Raw genomic sequence first — 19,073 nt, forward strand, 5'->3', positions numbered from 1 at the left:
TTAAAAAATACAAATTTTTATCTCTACAATTAGCGACGTACTACAACAAATTGGTGTATGGAAGTTTGAATCTCTGATTTTAAGGAAATAAGTAGGTATCAATTATAACTGAGCATGTCAACAGTTTTATATTTTAGTAATGGTATCGAAAGAGGGAAAATAATATGAATTTATTAGTACCTGTTTCTTAGCTAGTACGCATTTGATATGATGACTCATTTCATCCTTTGTGTTCATATTTATTTTACCGTCATAACTTGAACTTTTTTATACCTAAGAATATTAGGAGTAAAACGAATGGAAGAGTATATCATACTAATATTATTGTGTGTCGTTATGTAAAACTCATTAATGTCTACATGAGTACCACTATGAAAGTTAGCATACTCTAATCTATTGTATTTCCCATATCAAGATTATTTGCATGTTGATTAGTGGTACAGTCTTATTCAAATATTTTTCTCTAGAGCATATCAATAGAAAAAGACCTTCCATGAAATATATATAGAATGAAAACCGTGCTTAAAGTCCTTGAGATACCAACAGCAAATTTGTTGTGGGTGCATGTGGTAGTTGTAACCGAAATAACCGAAACAACTATGTCATATGTCTACTATTTATTGCAAGTACACGTACACTTACATAGCATGACAATATACTTCATGTCTTTTTTATATTTCTTTTACATAAAAGAAAAAATACAAAAATTTCCATAAGATATAATAGCCATTATAGTCATACATTCGAATATTTAATTTGAGTAATCATAAAGTTGTTGCAATGAACCCATTTCCATCATTTTGACATAATTAATATATTAAAAAAATAATATCCTAACAAGATGAGGAAAGGTAGGGATGGAGGCGAGACACAATCAAGATAAAGATTATATTCTTCGTCCTCAAATTTAGGTTGAAGAGAGAATTTAATACTCTTTTTTGTCGTAAATCCCCCTATTTTCATAAGAAAGAAATCACTATTTTAAGTCGAAGATTGCTTGTAAGTTTGGCACTAAGACAATATATCATTACTAGTGTGATTTTGACGATGGATAAGCTTATAACATATATGACTTAATGTTGCAAACTATATCACAATGCTTCGCCGACAAAAAAATTGTTTGGTCAAATGATTGAAAAGAAAATAACAAATGAATCTTGATCATCTCCCAACCCCACAACAACCAAGACTTGCCTTTTCTTCTAGTCCAAATTTTTTTTACTACATAGACAAAATCAAATCAATTAAATTTCAGTTGCTTCATACCTATTTCATTTTGATATCCACACTTTAAATTATTCATTTTTATTTAAAAATTTTATATAAAGGTCTATTTTGCTTCAATAAAATTGTTAATGAGTTTTTGCAAGCAACTTATATTTGAGAAAATTCAGTACACTAAAAGAATGGCTATTAAACACTACACAGAAATTTTAACATCAAGAAGCATAATGAGTATTTGAGAAAATTCTACACTAAAAGACTTCAATTGAAACCAACCTAAATATAGCACAATTGGAAAATATATGTCATAGACCAAAAAGGTTAGAAGTTCGAATATCTCATCCTCACATGTTTAACTCGAAAAAGAAAATACATTTGAAAATTTAAGAACCATGATCAAATTAGTATAAAGTTAACAAAATAATAATAATAATCTACCCCATCAGAAGAATTATCATTTCAATTTGCATTTACCTGTCCAACTCAAATGGGGCTACCATTGGATTTTATACAATGAGACACTTGATATTCCTTATTTAAACCTAATGTTCTCAACAACATGGTAATTTCAAGCTAATGCTAAACAAAAGAGATTTTGAAATGAATATAGAAAATTATATTACAAATTCAGGAAGAAATTTGAACCAACCTTTTTTTTCATTCAATTAGTTCAATATGTGGAGTAGAGATTCAACCTTCGACTTTTGGGTCGAAAAAATATACCTTAACCAGTTGATCTAAGCTACAACTCGTATGAAGAAACACACTAATAGGCAGGTGGATATATATATGTATACATATCTTCTAGCCGCCCTGTAAGCTTGGCAAAAATCTCCCACAGAGAACAGTAATAAATTTACCAAAACTCAAAACATTTCAATAAACTTATCATGTGAGGAAAAATGAAGGCTCTTGATACAAATTGCATCCAGTGTTTAAATGATTAGGTGAATGGGAAGATAAGCATCTTTGGGAAAGGATGTTTATTAACTTGGGAGATGAAGGAGAAAAGTAATTCAAATGAAAAAAAAGAGAAAAAAGAAAAAAAGAAAAAAGAAAGAGTTAAAAATGAATATTCATAAATAAGAAGAATCCCCAGCTCAAAAGGTTATAGAAAGTAGACACTGACCTGCCCTTTCACTCAACAGAAAGTCATACAAATGAAAGCATCATAGAACCACCCAAGGCAAATAAAGGGAAGGGACATTTTTTTTTTCTTTTGAGAAACAGAATAAAATTACAAACAAAAAAAGGGGGGGCCGTAGATGATATCTAACTATAAATAGGCTTAAAATGAAGGGGAAAATGAAGGTAGTGTTCTAAACTAAAACCAAATGGCCTTGAATTATCGACCCGTGCCAAGCAGACAAACACTTACAGAATGTCGGATCAGTACAATCTACGGGATGTTCCATGTGATATTCATAATCGGTCAAAGCAGCAACAGGAGACCTGCAATTCGTGTTCGAGGAGCAACATTAGAGAAGACGTTCCATAGGTAAAAGCTGCAAAGTTCCCCCTCTAACATGGTTGTAGCGATCTGCATTCTCTTTCAAAAGAACTGATCCATCGGTACATTTCTTCTTCAACTGGTGGCCAATTTAAAAACGAAAATTTTCAAGCCAAGCCGCTTTCTTCTCCTCCCTGAAAAGAAAGGACACAAGTAAATTCTACATTACTAAATTTTTCAATAGGGCATTAATAATAATATAAGAAAGTTAAAAGGCCTCGTTTTTTTTATTAAATTAAGCTTGTAAGCACTACTTTCACTTGTGTATTTCTTTTGAATTTGTTTTCAAAATCTAAGCCAAAATTTGAAAACGTAAAGAAAATAGTTTTCAAAAACTTGTTTTTGATTTTGAAATTTAGGTAAGAATTCAATTTTTTTTTAAACAAGAAACAAACTTTTCAGTGATGGATGAAAAAATAAAAAAAATGTCTAAGGATACAAACTCCCAAAAAGATTGAAAATAAAATTCAAATATGTTTTTAAGAGGGGTGAAAACATAATAAATAAATTGGGAGAAAATAAGTATAATTCCCAAAAACTAAAAACTAAATGGTTACTAAACAAAGCCACTCTATAATTCAAGAATACCAATATACAAAACCCCGTCAGATAATTTGTCACAGCAGACTACAGTAACCAATATTACGATCATGTCCATGCAATGACATTATTTTGCAATTGAAGAAAGGAAGAAAAATTAGGTGCATTGTAACAGAACCAAGCATCTATTGCTTCATCCCTGTCCAAATAAGTCAAGCTTGACAGTCATATTATTAACCATCATCCATAGGCAGTCAATTCACTATTGAAGGCATTGATACAAAATATTATGCAGCAAATATCATGTAAAAGGTCTTGATTTACCGGAATACACTGGGAAACCAAAAATGCTAATATACAAGCTTGTTATTTTGCGCGCTAAGATAGTAAAAGCATTAAATGGCTTTCATGACGACATTGGTATTTATTAACTGAATTTCAATTAATGGTTTCAAACCGAAAATCATTGTCTGGAAAAACAATTAGCTTACCTGATTGACTTAGAATGGAGCTTCAAGAGATTCATCCCAAACCTCTGCACTTCCATTAGAGGCATCTTCAACATCTTCTTCCATAGAAAGCCTAATATATTCTCTATGCGCAAAACGGTCCCACTCGGTCAAAGTAGGATTCTCACGTTCCTGCCAAGCCACAAGGTCGAAATTGTCAGCAGCAAAGTATGCAGAATATTGCCTGCAACATTCATAATTTATCGCAAGCCAATGGCTAAATGAAATAAAAGTTCATCTACCTGGCGGATAAGAAATGGATCACGAGTTTCGAAGGCCATAAACTTATTCAGGTTAAAAAGAATATTAAAAACACTTCCAGAAAGCTTGCAGCCTTTCAGATCTCGCAGAGTGATATAAGTCTCGTTCTGCAGACAAGAAAACATCGTGTAAAGCCGCAACAACATCACTTACTAATTGACAAAATTTTGGACAAGCTTTCAACGATGATAATACCAATGGATATCTTTTCATGATATTCTTCAAAAACTTTGGACACACATCCTAACTCAGGAGAACAAAACTAATAAAGGAGTAGAAGCTGAACCTCTGGTCCAATCATATCAATTATCTGGCACAAAATATCCTCAAAAAGCACAGGTTCTTGAGCCATGCATTCCATACGATGTAACTGCTCCTCATAAAAGAATTGCAATTCATTCCGTGTTAAAATTCCATTACCATCCAAGTCTATGCACTTGAACCTAGGAAAAAGGTGTAATCACAATGAGCTGCTTATCACAAACTTGATCAAGAAATGAAAAACTGGAGAAAACAAACCATAGTGAAGAAACAAAATTCATATGGACCGCAGCTACAAATAAAATGTCTTAACAGCTGTTATTGAATGACATAAAACAAACAAGCAAATGCATATAGAGGCATATATCTATTATTCAAACAACATTCTCTGCTGATTACAATCAATCTTTAGGGAGGCCCATCAGCCCACAATCAACCCACAGTAAATCCCTCTCATATTTATGCCCCCACTTGGGTCCCATGCCCACGTAACCGGGCTCGGCCTATTATTCAAACAACATTAATGTATTACTTTCTTTCATCTTTACAATAATAAATGTAATGTAGTAGCTGTACTTAAGAAACATACAACAGGAAGGGGAACCCAACAGGGAGATGGAAAAAGTTATCAGACAAGCTGAATGTTTTTATTGATGGGAAACCAAGTCATTGAGAAAAAGACGGCCCAGCAAAATGAGCCAAAGCAAAAGCAACGAAACAAAAGAGGCTCCACCCTAAAAGAATAAGACCTAACTTATAATTCTTAAAAAAAAAAGAAAAGACACAGTGACTGAAGCCCTCAGAGAGACATCAAATTTAGCGAGACCAATCTTCTTCCCAAGATGTCCCAACCTCTCTAAAAATTCTACTATTTATCTCTAGCCAATGAGTTGAGTTTGAATATAAAAATAAAGGGAAAATCCCTAGGACAAAGGTAAAAAAAAAGTCATCATCTCTAAAATATTATTGCACAAATTTGTTGACCAGTCCTAATTTGCACATGTTTGGTCGCATTTATTGGCTATAATGCCTGAAAACTTGATTCATCTCACAAAAAAATTATATAACCTGGTAAAAATATTAGAACACACCAATATTCACTTAAAATTTAGATAAAATGAGGACAGAACATACCAATACTCAAGGCTAGGCTCTGATGATTTATCTTCCTCAGACAATATAAAATAAACAAAATCTTCATATCCCATCCTACCTTCAACCTTACTAGTAAACTTTCTTGGGACCTAAGATCACATAGAATCATTTAGAAAAGTTAATGGTAGAACTCAATTTATAAATAAAGTAAACACAGACAAAGAAAATAACATGAATAAAATCCAAAGATTCTAAGGAAATTTCACATAAAACTGCAATTTGGCGTCTAGTTAAATCATTTCTAAAAAGAAATGTCCCAGATGATTCAAACCTGAGAGAATATTCTATCAACAATCCGGTAAGTAAGCGCATGATTTCCATATTTGATAAGGTTCTCCTTGTCGATCAAGAAATCATGATCCGTGTCCAGCTCCCAAAATTTGCAGTATATTACATAAAAATGCTCATAAGAAAAGTACCTACACTTGACAATTACTGCGTGTTAAACAACAATCAAGAGGAGACCTTGGTAAGCATACACATAAACACAATAATTCAAACCTATTGGGACATAATGTATGTAGTATAATTAAGAGGTTCCAAATGCTAATTTTTCTTCTTATGCCAACATTCCGTTAAAAAGACCAAATATTTTGGCCATCTCCGTTACCTTTCACATTTTTTAGTCTAGAGAGGGGAAACAAGAGAGTGATTCATGGTGGAATCTGTTTTGGGGGTTGGAGTCAACTAATCTAGCAGTGATCAACTAAAATCTGGCAGTCATACAGTTGTTGACTTGCAACAATTCATTCACCAGTTCAGACTTCAGACGCCACCACCAAATCTTGCCTCTATCAAGTATATTAGCTACTAAAACACTTTTTTCCTTTAGAATATATAATGCAGTAACAAAAAGTTACGGAGAGGGATAGGTTGAAGAGCCACCGAGAACCTTATTTAAAAATAAAAAATAAAAAAATTCTTCGATGGGCTAAAACTTAAAACTAAAGAAATTACAAAACGAAGAACTCTCTTATTGACAAAGGCTGGACAGAAATAGTAATGCCACGAGTAAGATAAGAAAGGAGAAAGAGAGTGTAAATATGAAAGGGAAGATGAAAAAGATCACGCAAAGTAGAAGATATATATTTAGAACTGCTTTATGCATTGTAAAAATCATTACTGGCAACAGAATTCTTTCTTCTTATCACAACACAAGATAGAAATCTTCCTTCGAAAACCCCACCTCAAAACTTTGTTGATGTCCTCTTCTTCATCTGCATGTTGCATTGCATCAATCAAATTTCCACGTTTGAGCTCCCTAAGTGAAAGCTGACCATTTCCAGCTCTATTTATATAGTAATATATCCTATATATTACTGTTTCAGCTGTTTCACACAATAAAAATTCATATTCAAAAAGTTAACAACAAAATTATAAAGAGCTGTATTTTAATGGCATAAAAAAAAGGTGAATTTAAAAAGAATCTAGAATCAAGCAGGTTTACACAATGATTTATCATAGCAAGAAGCCTTGTGGGAACCCAGTATCAAGCCACTGCCAGTATCAAGAAGCAGGCATCTAACATGGACTGCAAGGTCAATTCTAATGCACACCAGTGCCTAACCAACACTGCAAGGTCTTTATGTTTTATTATGTCTTATGGAATGGATTTTGAGTTTCATAGTAATTTATGGATTTTATTGTTGGGGCTGTTTATATTTTACCAATGGAAGTTATTTCTTACTTCAGTAGTTTTTCATTTTATCAACGAAATAATTATGTTTCCTTTGTCAAAACATAGGTTTCAATCTAGATTGGAGGTTCATTGATAGTCAAGCCCCAAAATATGGGGTGTATTTCCAGAAATATGTCATTTAGCTGCTTTTAGGTTTTATGATTGGAGAGGAACAAGGAATAAAGTTATTAACCTATTCTTTTGGTGAAAAAACATTATGTCGGTACGTTTTCTTATATCATTTTCTGTAAGGTAAAGGAGAGGAGCAATTATTTCAATTGTTCTGGTCTTTTGAGAATGCCTCATCCTCCCAACATTTTTTGTTATCCCCTTTTATTCTGAATTTCTTCGTAAACAAAACAAATATATAATATTTTACATGAATATCAATGATGAATGAGATTTGATAGTTCAACAATTTGAGAAATGAGCTTTGAATTAGGTGCATTGGGAGTTGGTCCTCTCACTAATCTCTTTTTATTTGGCTGGTTGGAGGCAATCTTTTTCAAGATTTTTTTGCAGATTCTTTCAGAGTGTCTTATCGGAGTTCTTCATCGGTGGTGCATGGGTTTATTGTTCCTTCTCTTTTCTCCATGTTATCTTGCTCCTTGTTGAGCTTGTCCATCTTTCGTCTTATTGGTTATCCTTTCCTTTCATCCCTTTGGAGGTTTGTATCTTGAACATTTTTCCTTCTCGTATATCAAGGAAAAGTTGTTTCTTGTTCAAAAATTTGATAAAGGAGCCGATTAAACAAACCAAAATAGAGATGCTTATTATGAAACATAAAGAACAAAGCAAACCAGAAATATTAATATATTGATAGCTAAACAATCCAGACCAGGAGACACCAACCATATCTTTCCTGAAATTCTGGAGTGCTCTGCAGAAACTCTAATCCTGGGTGCGTAGCTAGAAGTTCTCGAAGCACAGGTTTGAAGTCATCCTGTCATAAAATTAAAATATTCAACTTCAACAAGAACAAGAACTGTAAAATATATTTATGGTTACTTCAGGTGATAACTCCACCAAATATCATTTAACTATTTACCAAACATAAACCTTATGTTACAGTAAAATAGGTAAAAGAATAACAAAAATTAATGAATGGATAATTGCTTTTGCTTGCCGATTATGCTGCTATACCAACACCAAAAAATGCTGAAATTTTGATAAATATTATATTTGACAACTATTTATACAATACAATGATGAGAACTCAGAAGAAGAAAGTAAAGGAAACAATTAAGGAGAACAGAAAGGAACCTGAGTCAGATACTTGAGATCCGGCTGCTTTAAAATCTTAAAAATTTGGGTTGCTATATCCAGTGTTAACATGTTGCCAGTGATCCAGTAATCAATAAAACCATCCCTGCAAAATGATGATGATGATGATGATGATGATGATGATGTTAAACCCATAGACTGAACCCATGACCTTAAAGAGCAACAGCCAACCAACCTTCCAACTGTGAACTCTTCGAAAGAAGGCTTAAATAACGTTTTGTGAAACTTCTGACATTCCCTACTATACATTTTTCTCAAAGAGACCTTTCACTTAAACATAAAAGATAAATGTAAAAAAGAGACGGAAGGAAAAGGGAAAAGAAGTTCTCCCCTACCCTGACCAAAAGGGATATGGATATCAAAAGGAGATATAATAACAAAAATCTCTAGCTATAGAACCCGAACTAAAAAGCAAAAGATAAGGAAGTAATTAAAGAAGTACTTGGGCTAAAGAACTATATCCAGAGATTAGAATACACTAATCCTGAATTTCTTGGATAACCCTTCTACTCTATCGATAAAAAAAATTATATTTCTTCTATCCAAGGCCCATCCCACAAATCCCAACAAGTAGCCTCAACAAATGATACTTGAGCTTTCTCAGCATAGCATCCTGCTGGTCGAACTCTAAGACATGTGACATATCCAAAGAGTAAGGAAGAATGCTACCTAAGGGTCTGCCATAATCAGCCTTGAAAGGAGTGGTTTGAATGGTTGTGGGGAAAGAACTGTTATATCTATATTAGGCCATTTAACCATTTTTTAGGACTACGCATTGCAATGCACCTCAAATATATTTCCATGTCCCAACTAACTTCCTTTGTTTGCCCATCCATTCGTAGAAGATAGGTTAAATTTCTCTTTAGTTGTGACCCTAGCACTTATTCCTCCTAAATAAGCTAATGAAAATTGGCTCCATGTCAGACACAGGGCTCCTACGTAACCTGTGTATGCACTAACTCGAGATTGGAAATAAGGGCTATAGCAAGAGCAAAGAAAGGAGATTTATACACCTTTGACTACCACAAGAATAGAGTTACAACTTTGACTTTGGTAATCCAACCACCAAATCCATTGAAATGTCTTACCATATGCAGTTTGGAATAGGAAACACATATAATAAACCAGGCTACAAGCTCGTGCTAAGGCTAAAGACTTAGCCTTTTGACAACTACACATTCACTTACAAAAATACACACCCTACCTTTCATACCCTTCCAATATTGCTCCTTTGCCATGTGCCAACAATACTTAGAATGTCCCCATGGCCTGCAGCAGGGGAGGAGTGAAATTCTTCCCATAGTAAAGGGACAATGGGCAAGTCTTCCGGAAAAAACTACCAACCTTTATAAAATAAAGCCGACCATGGTGTAAAACAAAATGGAAATTCATCCTCATTAACAATCTTTTGCCTAATAGCTCGCAAGACTCTCCATCCCTTGCTGCTCACTCACCAACCATTCAATCAAAGTAGGCACGCTGTACAATGCATTGAAGACTTTAATTTTCAGCCCTGGCTTGGAAATGATCTCGAAGTGCCTCCCAATAAATTTAGTGATCCATGTCTGATACTCACCACGAGTCACGACTATCCATTGGTCCAAAAAGAATTCAAGGCTCTTTTGATTGGTTTAGAAAAAGAACTTCCTCCTTAATAAATATTGGTGCCATTTCTGAACTTTTTTTCTCAAACAAACAAAATTTGTAGATATCAAAACTTTGGAAAGAAACAATTGTTGCATCATCTTACAATTCAAAGAAACCTTATTGATCGGTATGAAAGCTTGGAGACAAGGTATGGAAATATAATTTCAACAACCTGGAAATATGAGAAGGGGCCCCATTTACAGCTAATCGCACCATGATGGTGCTTCCAAAATATAAGACTTGGATGTCAATCTTCTTCCACAACCTCATTCTCACCAATGTTTAAGTAGATCAATTCACAAGACATTGTGGTCCTTCTTGGAAGCAATTACATTTACACCAATCTCTGGCTGTGTTTCTTCAAGTACTTTTTGGTTAAGTATTTGAGATACCTATTGGAGAAGTTACCCCCGAAGTTGACCATGAAGTTGTACTTGTCCCCAAGTGACAGTGATCAAGTCACCAAGAGCAACAGCTTGGCCACTGAACATGTTCCCTTCCAGAAGAAACTTCTCCAATGAGGCAAGGTCCATAATCGTTTACTCCACAAGCTAGGTACAATCAATGATGGTCACCCCCTTCTTCGTCTCCTTTTGGCAACCCGATGTTATTGCCACACGACTCATTTTGGTTTTCATTTTCCTACTGCAATTTCTTGACCTACTTTAATGAAAAGATATATTAGAATGACTAAACCGTTGGATTGTTAAGACATTAGCCAAGAGTTCTCTATTGCATATTCACTTTGTGTTGATACGATGGAGGAAGGGCTTGACTGAAGTAGGCCCATGGTTCGTCCTCTTGCATTAAGAGAGAACCAACCCCCACCCCTGAAGCACCATTCTCCATAATGAAGGTGAAAAGAAATCCAAGTCCAAGAACAGGCACAATAGACATAGACTTCTTCAATTAACGGAACGATTTAGAAGCTCCCTCAAACTATCTTTCTACAATTGTAGTGCAACAAACTTTAGATAGTATCAAATTTGAGGAAATATGACTGTGGAAGTTCGAAAGACGGAAGTGAGATGTTTGGAGCAGTCATGCAAAGAAGAATTATACACCAAAATTTCATTTACTAGCGCAAACTTTCTCAAGGACAAAGAACCTCATTCATTAATGATTGGAAGGCAGAAGCCACATTTCAAAGACCAAACAGCATCATCAAGGATTCACAATGACCACATGAGTTCAAAATGAAAGCTTATAAATATCTTCCTCTTCTAACTGAATGATGATACCTAAATTTTAAGTCAATCTTTGAAGATATCACCGCGCCATACAATTCATTGAGTAGTTCATCAACCACGAGAATGGGAAATTTATCTAATACCATAACCTTGTCCAAAGTTTTATAATCCACACAGGTCGTTGTTTGGGCCAAGAGCCATAGTTGCGGTTTCCATTCCGCTTGTTTTTTTTCTTGTAGCAATTTTCCCATTACAATCTTTCTTTCTGACAAATAGCACTAGCCTGGAAAAATAATTTGTCCTAGGTTGTATTATATTGGGCTCCCAGACTATTCACTAAATGTCGTCTTCCAAGAATTGTGGTGATATGGGCGTACATTCATCAATGTTACTCTTGAAGGTAGCTATATCACATGTTCTGTATCCACATTGAACACAACCCAATATTAGGCTTGAAATGAATACCATGCAAACTTCATCATGATCGGTGAAATATCCACAGGCACATCCATTCATATTTGTTCTTTGTCATCCCCAGTACATCCTCCCCAAGGAGTTCACTTCCCCTCATGTATTTTAGGAGTGACTTTAGACTTACCTGCAAACATACCAAGCCTAGGTACCCTTGCAAACAAACATTATAGTCAACTACTTGAAACTCCATTAACAACTTCCTCCAACCAACTCTAGAACAGCTCACCATTGTACTCCCAAGATTAAATCTAAGCTACCCAAAGGCAATAAAAGTCTACCACCATCAACTTTAAAAGTATGACGACCATGTACACACTTATACACGCCCACCCCCATCACACAAAGTCCAATGCCCATAACCACACCATACCCAAAAGTTTTAATCAATGGTAAACTCAACTCCTTAATACAACCACGTCCTGCTGAGCCAGCTTCCTTCAAATTTTAATGGTCGAAGGCAAATCCAACCCCACCACCAAAATGCCTTGAACAAAGTTAGTCACGAAAGGCAAGAATGGATCATCTTGGCTAATTCCTCTACAAGTTGGAATTTCTTCTCTTCGTCTCCCGTGGATGATAATCAAGAAATTAGTGCAAACGATGTCCCCTTATTCAATTCCTCCATTGGGAGCCAAAATTTGTTGCCACAAGGATTGCATTGCAAAATCACCAATCTACTCTATCAAAAGTTTTTTTACATCAAGTATTTAAGGACCGCCCTCTACTTCTTACTTCTCCAAATGATTCGTTGACAATCAAACGACCATCAATCATTTGTATCCCTTAATAGAACCCCCTATAAATTAGTTAAAGGCAAGAGCTTGAGGGATAATCTTATAGAGGCTGGTTGTGAGATTAGTCGATTTGACCTCGTCAACCCTTTTAACATTCAATTTCTTCAAAAGATAATAAATATGTAAGTTGTGTTCTCTTGAAGTAGCAGTCATGCACATCAAAGAGTTGCCCAATTTATTTTCTACTATATTTTTTTATATTTACCAACACAAGTTCGAGATATTATCATATACAACTCAACAATAAGATAATTAACCAAACAGAAAAAATGTAAGAAGCAACGAAATATGACTAATTTGTCAATTGCTTTCTTTCAAATGATTTCAATTAGGAGGTGAATTGCACAATCTTTCATTGGTCATGGTTATTATAGATTAACTTTGGCAAAAGAACTAATAGGCAATAGTTATAGTTTCACTATCTGACCATCATAATAAAAAAAGGGCAAATTGCAAAACCTATCCCTGAAGTATGATATTTGTTACAATTGCACTCCTAAACTTTCAATTGTAAAAATTAAACCCTCGAATTTTCGTAAATGATAAAATTAGACTCCTAAACTCTTAAACTTAAAAATTAAAATCTTAAACTTATACAAGTGAGAAAATTGCACTTCTAAACTTTCAATTATAAAAATTAAAATTTCACTCATTCTGTTCAGTTGTATATCAATTTCTCATCATCCGGAGGTAAGTAAATGTAAGTAAGTCGAGGATGAGAAAAATTTCTAGACCTCATAATATTGCAAATTTCCCGATTCCTTATATGCAATTTGAAAATCGAAAGCCCCTTCTTTTTTTCTCATGCTCCATCAATTTCCTAGATTTGCGACTCCACCATTATTGAAATTTCAAATTTCTTTTCCCCTCCCCTGTTTTTATTTGCACTAAACTTGAGCAAATACAATAACAGCAAGAATAGAGCAAGCATAAGAGGTCATCAAATGTCGGGCGGCAGGGAAATACGGCACAATCGAGTTGGCGGGGGGTAACTACTGTACGGAGGCAGCTGCAGGAAAGAGTGGGTGTAAGTGGGTTGGCCCGGTGGGGGTGGATAGTAATAGTAGTAGGTGCTGGAGTTGGACGGAGAAGGCGCCGGTGGGTAGTTCATGGGAGGATGGGAAGACGGATGTGGCAGCGAAGAGAGATACTGGTTGTAGGGATTGTCACAAGCAGAGCACATTGTGCATTCGATCTAGAACATGGAGGAAGCAGCCCCATCGAAGATACAATGTCCAGGGTGTGAAGAGACCACAAATCACTGGAAAAATCAGCAGAAACTAGATTCGAGAGGGAGAAGGAATTTAAGTTTTATAATTGAAAGTTTTTTTTTTATAAGAAACAACACTTTCAGTGAGAGAAATGAAAAATAGAGACAAAAAACGGAGGCGAACAAAAACAGACCCGCAAGAGGGAACTCCTAACGAAACGGGATCCAATCCAAAAGAATGAGACCTAACTGATAATTACAAAAGGCCTTAGAGACCGAACCCCATAAAGAAGTGTTAAATCTAATGAGGTCCCAAACGTACTCCACAAATTTCTCAACCCCCCTAAAAACCCTATTGTTCCTCTCCTTGTAAAACTTACAGGTTTAATTTTTAACTTCAAAGTTTAGGAGTCTAATTTTATCATTTAAGAAATTTTGAGGGATAATTTTATCATTTAAGAAAGTTTGAGGGTTTAATTTTTACAATTGAAAGTTTAGGGGTGCAATTGTAACAACTACCATACTTCAGGGGTGATTTTTGCAATTTGCCCTAAGAAAAACTTGTATGTCATTTTATTTCAAACATTCTTAATTTCGTAATTAGCCAAACTAATAAACTACATTGTGCCTTGTGGCCCAAGACTAGTTAATCTAAAAGTGTTCTTTGAGACATAACACAACCTAGCTCGAATGATAGTTTTTCAATAATAATTAAAACTTTTCATCAATAGTTCCAACAATAATTGCTGCCCAACAAGGAAGTGTGCCACTCTATAATCACCAATTAATTATCCACACATTAACATTTGAATCCATCAATAAAGTGGTGATATACCCCTGGTAATTAACGTCTATTGTGGGAAGAGGGTAAATGGGGGAGAGTCAAAGTGCATGAGATAGGCTCTCCGGTAATATATAAAGATTACCTATGTACAGAGGAGAAGTAACTTTTGGGTTGCGGTCCTGCGGAGATGTCTTGGGGTCAGAAGAGTACAGAAAGGCTCAAACCTTTCACTGAATATACACCTTTTTCTGATATTATTATAAATGTTGGATTCTATCAAGCAATAATGCTAAGAAAATATCACCCTATCAATTTAAAACCATTCAGATTTTTGCCTTCTTCATTCCGGTATTGTATTGAGGGGTAGGCGTAGGGTTTGAAGGGATTCAAAATATTTATCAAGGGAGCTACCTTTTGTGGAGAGCATCACATCCATGGACAGGGAAAATAAAATGAAGTCAGATTGAAGTTCTAGATTCTATAATTAAACCAGAAGAGTTTCAAAAGGCATTTAACATTTTCTTTAGTGACGTTCTATATAAATAAAAATCAGAAACAATAAAATTTCAATATGTACAATTTTTTTGAAGGCTGCCTTCTGTACCTGAGCCTATTTTTTTGTATGGTCTGGCTTTGTAATATTCATTCTTCCTAACGAAAGCTATTTCTTATCCAAACAAAAAAAATATATGTATAATCTTGAGCAGAAATTGAGCATATTTTGCAACAGTTTCTATGGATGGTTCATTAAAGAAAAGAAATAGCTATGCTTCTTTAAAGAATATCAAAAAACGATGACAACAAAAAGGAAATTAATTAAGTCTCATAAATCTAAACCAACATTCTCCAGCAACAAGAGAGACCTACCTTGTCACAACGCCGGTGCTATTAACATCTATCTTTCTGAAAAGAGAAGTGGAAAAGAATGATGGCAGCTTGCATACTTCTTTTGTAATTGCCCTAAATTCTGGCATAACAGAGGGAGAGTTAGTGTCTATGGGAGAAATGACGCATAAGTTTTTGGGACATCTCACCATGGATCTGCAATCCATCCAAGTGTCCATAAAAGACCTGATTGATTCTGAGCAAGCATTGCTCTTTCAGATCAATTGGTGGTGGACGTCCATTTTGGAAGTAAAACTGCAGTGATTAAAGTGCTCTTTTAGGTCAATTAGAAACTATCATCACAATCCTAGGAAATCAAATTCAACTGATAAGCATAAACGTTAATAGATAAAACACAGATAACAATGCTGTCAAACTGCAGCATAGCTCTGAAATTATTAATAACTATTGCAACAAACCTGCGGAATTGGTTCTTTAATTGGCTCACTGATCACTTTCAGTGGAGAGCCTAAATTAGAAGGGCCAACCCTCTGTTTCATCACCCGTGGGGAACCGGATGTACTTCTCGGTGATAGAGGAGGAGCACTTCCAGCAGGAAATATAGAAGGCAGAGAATTGCTAGCAGAAGCATGAGGACTAGAAGAATTTCCAGGTACATTCAAGGGTACACCAGCCTTTGCATCGTTTAACAGAGACGTCACCTAAGAGATAAAACAGATAATTAACGAATTTGAATGCATTCCACGTACAAGTGCATAGGACGGATGAAGCAACACCAACTAATCGAAGACAGAAAAATGGAAATTCAAAAAGAAAAAAGTGAAATGGAACTCTCTGTTCCCAAAACTGACATTGAGACACCCAGCTCGGGGTACAATGGTCTTCAGTTTCTCTTTCTATGACGACTTTAATAAGTCAAGATTACACAAGTCTAAATCATAAAGGCCGCATTGCCATCCAAATATCAAAAGCCTGGATTCAACAATTTCGTGAATTCTATGAACTTTGTAATGCAAGAAAATGAAGGTTACGACATGAGGAGTACCAGGCGATTAGTGCCAGGAAGCGAAAGCCACTGCTCAAACAGCTTCTCGACGAAATCAGGATTGGATTTGAGGGCCAGAGGAGAGACCTCCGCCAGCTGCAACAACTCAGCGTCCCACGACGCCACATCACAAGAGATTTCCATGTTCATCGAAACCAGACCGTGACTCTCGCATGAACTGCACCGATATCAACACCACCACCAATCACTTAACCCTAGATGCCAATTCCGACGCTCGAAAGGCTATGCGTTCAAACCATCCTGAATAAGAACAAATCAAGATTGTATGTGCGATAATCTTTTCTCAGATTCAGAGCTACAGGGGACAGAAGAAAGCCCCAGATCTTTGGGAACTGAAACTTGGTATCGAGCGACGAGATTAAAAGGAGAGAAAAATCAAGAGAGAAAATTTGAGAGAGATCGATGAGATTTCAGAGAGCTTCGGGGGGGATGGAAAATGGAAGAAAGAGGGATGGGATTTTCCCGAGAAAATGAAAAATTAGAAGCAATCTGAAGAAAATAAATAAATACTTCTGAGAAATAAAGAAAAAATAAATAAAAGGCTAAAAGGAGGAGCGCTGTTCCCCATGGTTTTTAAGGCCTCAAAAATACGGTATACGTCACGTGCACTTGTCACGTGCTGGGTTTACTTTTTAGCTTTATAATAATAAACTCCAAAAAGGGGGGAAGATTAGAAGAAATTAGAGTAAAGTAACCTTTGAGATTGCTCTTTACAATTATAACCTAAATTATACCTTCTTCTAGGTTAAGTTACCCATTTTATCCGTATAATTTCGTCCTTAATCTTTAATTTTTTAATCATATGATCATTTTTTGTCGTACTTTTAATTATTCGTCATTGAAATGGTAATAAGTGTCTTTTCTATTAAATTAATGATATAATTTCAAATATTTTGGAATTTTAATAATTTTGTAACATTCTTCAACTTCTATAATGATATAAACGTCCCTCTATTCTATTTTTATTTACAAAATATTTATTCATGTCAACAAAAAAGGTAAAATATTTATGTCTTTGGTGTTATTTTCTTCCTCTCCCAAATTTTTTTTCTAAAGTTTCAATATAATTATCAATCCCTCACGTAGATGCTTTGAAATTATTGTATGGTATAAAAAATATTTCCTAAATAATTATGTTACTATTTTTGTTCTAAGAAATTATATAATACTTATAAAAATTTTAATTATTTAATATAAATTCATAAATTCATCATTAATTTTTAAGTATCATCAAGTACTTAGAAATATCACCAGTATCACGTGTTAAATGATCGGTTATTTTTAAATGACAAGACATTTAGAAAAATCAAAATAAAACTATTTATTATCACACACAATGTTATTATAAAAAGGGACAACAAATATTTATATTTTATTTATTTATACACTTTGTAGCGGACTAATATACATATATATATATCTCTTTTTTTTTCTTTTGGGAAGATAATAATAAAGTTATTTGGTGAGCCGAAAATGCAATATCTTTGCCCAAATATTGACTTTTGTAACAGATTCAAAGCATGCACATGCAGATAAATAAAATTTATGCGTGCTCGATTTTTTTAGTACAATATTTGTGGTGGGAGGAGTCGAACTCACGACATTTTTGTCGTATATAGGTAACTTAACTAATTGAATTATGTTCAGATTGGCGTAAAGTTTGATTTCATTATCTTTTAAAAACTTTTAGATTTTAATGAATAAGTTGCAAATTAACTTAAGATTTTTATCAATAACTTCGACGATCATAGGTGAGGTTGTTGGATTTAAAGGTGCGAAAGAAAATGTAATTTTGAATATGTTTGTGGTTTTATTTCTTTTAATTTTGGAGTTATTTATTTTAATGGAATATTCGTTTATTTATTTTGTTAATTTGTGACTTTATACATGTTAAAGTTACCTATATAACATATGCAAAATGATTACATATGAGTTTAATTTTGTGTAATAAGTTACATGTTTGGACAACTATATATAGCTGTGGTTTTGTTCATTTTGAGATATCAAAGCATACCACAATTAGGTATTCTCCTCCTCCCACAAGAGTACTTTTTTTTTTTTTTAGTTGTTCTTCTTGTCTATGTTGAAAGCAACTATCTAAGAGTTCTGCCAGATTCGAGTAGTTCGATGTTGCAGTTTTACAGGAGTTAGTCGTTGTATCATGCTGAGACGATCGCTGTAGTCTGCTTGTGCAGAGCGAATAATTGTTTTCAGATTAGCGCTATTGAAGCGTGCCTCGACTATTTTTATCAAGTTTTGGTGTTCATCAAGTTGTTCAAATTTATATCGTTTGTAGGCAGTTACGTTGTAATCTATTTGTTAGTATCACACAGTTCATATATACAGTGTATATTTACTTAACATAGGTTTCATCGAAGACTTTTTATGCACTCCTTTGATTGGTAACTATGTTGTCCATGAACTTGCATGTCCCGTTCAAAGAAATAGATGTTCGCAAACCTAGTCGGAAATTCGACATGGGTCAATAATGCTATCACTAAAGAAACTCTCTTAAAATTTCTAAATATTTTGTTTTTATTTTTATTTTTTTTAACTATGCTTAAAAATTGTTATAATATTTTAAATGTATGTGAAAATAAATTATATGATTTCAAATAGTTGTCTACGGAAACATTTATT

At 34.4% G+C, this 19,073-nt stretch overlaps 1 protein-coding gene across 2 annotated transcripts; it reads right to left on the minus strand.

The window, feature by feature from the left end:
- Positions 1–2,286: 2,286 nt before the first annotated feature.
- Positions 2,287–16,939, minus strand: LOC111018165 (serine/threonine protein phosphatase 2A regulatory subunit B''beta). Of its 2 annotated transcripts, XM_022294132.2 has the most exons (13): positions 16,413–16,934; positions 15,826–16,068; positions 15,556–15,661; positions 15,389–15,488; positions 8,402–8,507; positions 7,991–8,081; positions 6,647–6,788; positions 5,732–5,879; positions 5,440–5,549; positions 4,331–4,487; positions 4,026–4,151; positions 3,766–3,915; positions 2,287–2,868 (listed from the first exon to the last, which is right to left on the minus strand). In XM_022294132.2, exons 1-12 carry the CDS (start codon positions 16,560–16,562, stop codon positions 3,775–3,777), a joined length of 1,620 nt encoding a protein of 539 aa, XP_022149824.1. In that variant the 5' UTR covers positions 16,563–16,934; the 3' UTR covers positions 2,287–2,868; positions 3,766–3,774. The 2 variants fall into 2 exon arrangements, 1 of the variants encoding a protein (XP_022149824.1); XR_015792732.1 differs by lacking the exons at positions 2,287–2,868; positions 3,766–3,915 and having other exon boundaries at positions 4,078–4,151; positions 4,240–4,487; positions 16,413–16,939.
- Between the last annotated feature and the right edge of the window lie 2,134 nt (positions 16,940–19,073).

Source organism: Momordica charantia, assembly GCF_013281855.1.
Source record: "Momordica charantia cultivar OHB3-1 chromosome 8 unlocalized genomic scaffold, Mcharantia_2.0 BLBB01000008.1, whole genome shotgun sequence".
Taxonomy (NCBI): Eukaryota; Viridiplantae; Streptophyta; class Magnoliopsida; order Cucurbitales; family Cucurbitaceae; genus Momordica; species Momordica charantia.

Bases quoted from the DNA above. Each gene is read 5' to 3' on its own strand.
- LOC111018165 (XM_022294132.2), bottom strand. From the start codon at position 16,562: ATGAACATGGAAATCTCTTGTGATGTGGCGTCGTGGGACGCTGAGTTG. The intron at 16,069-16,412 runs GTACTCCTCATG...TTTATCTCTTAG, and splicing joins TTCCTGGCACTAATCGCCTG to GTGACGTCTCTGTTAAACGA. The intron at 5,550-5,731 runs GTTTGAATCATC...ATGTGATCTTAG, and splicing joins TTGATAGAATATTCTCTCAG to GTCCCAAGAAAGTTTACTAG.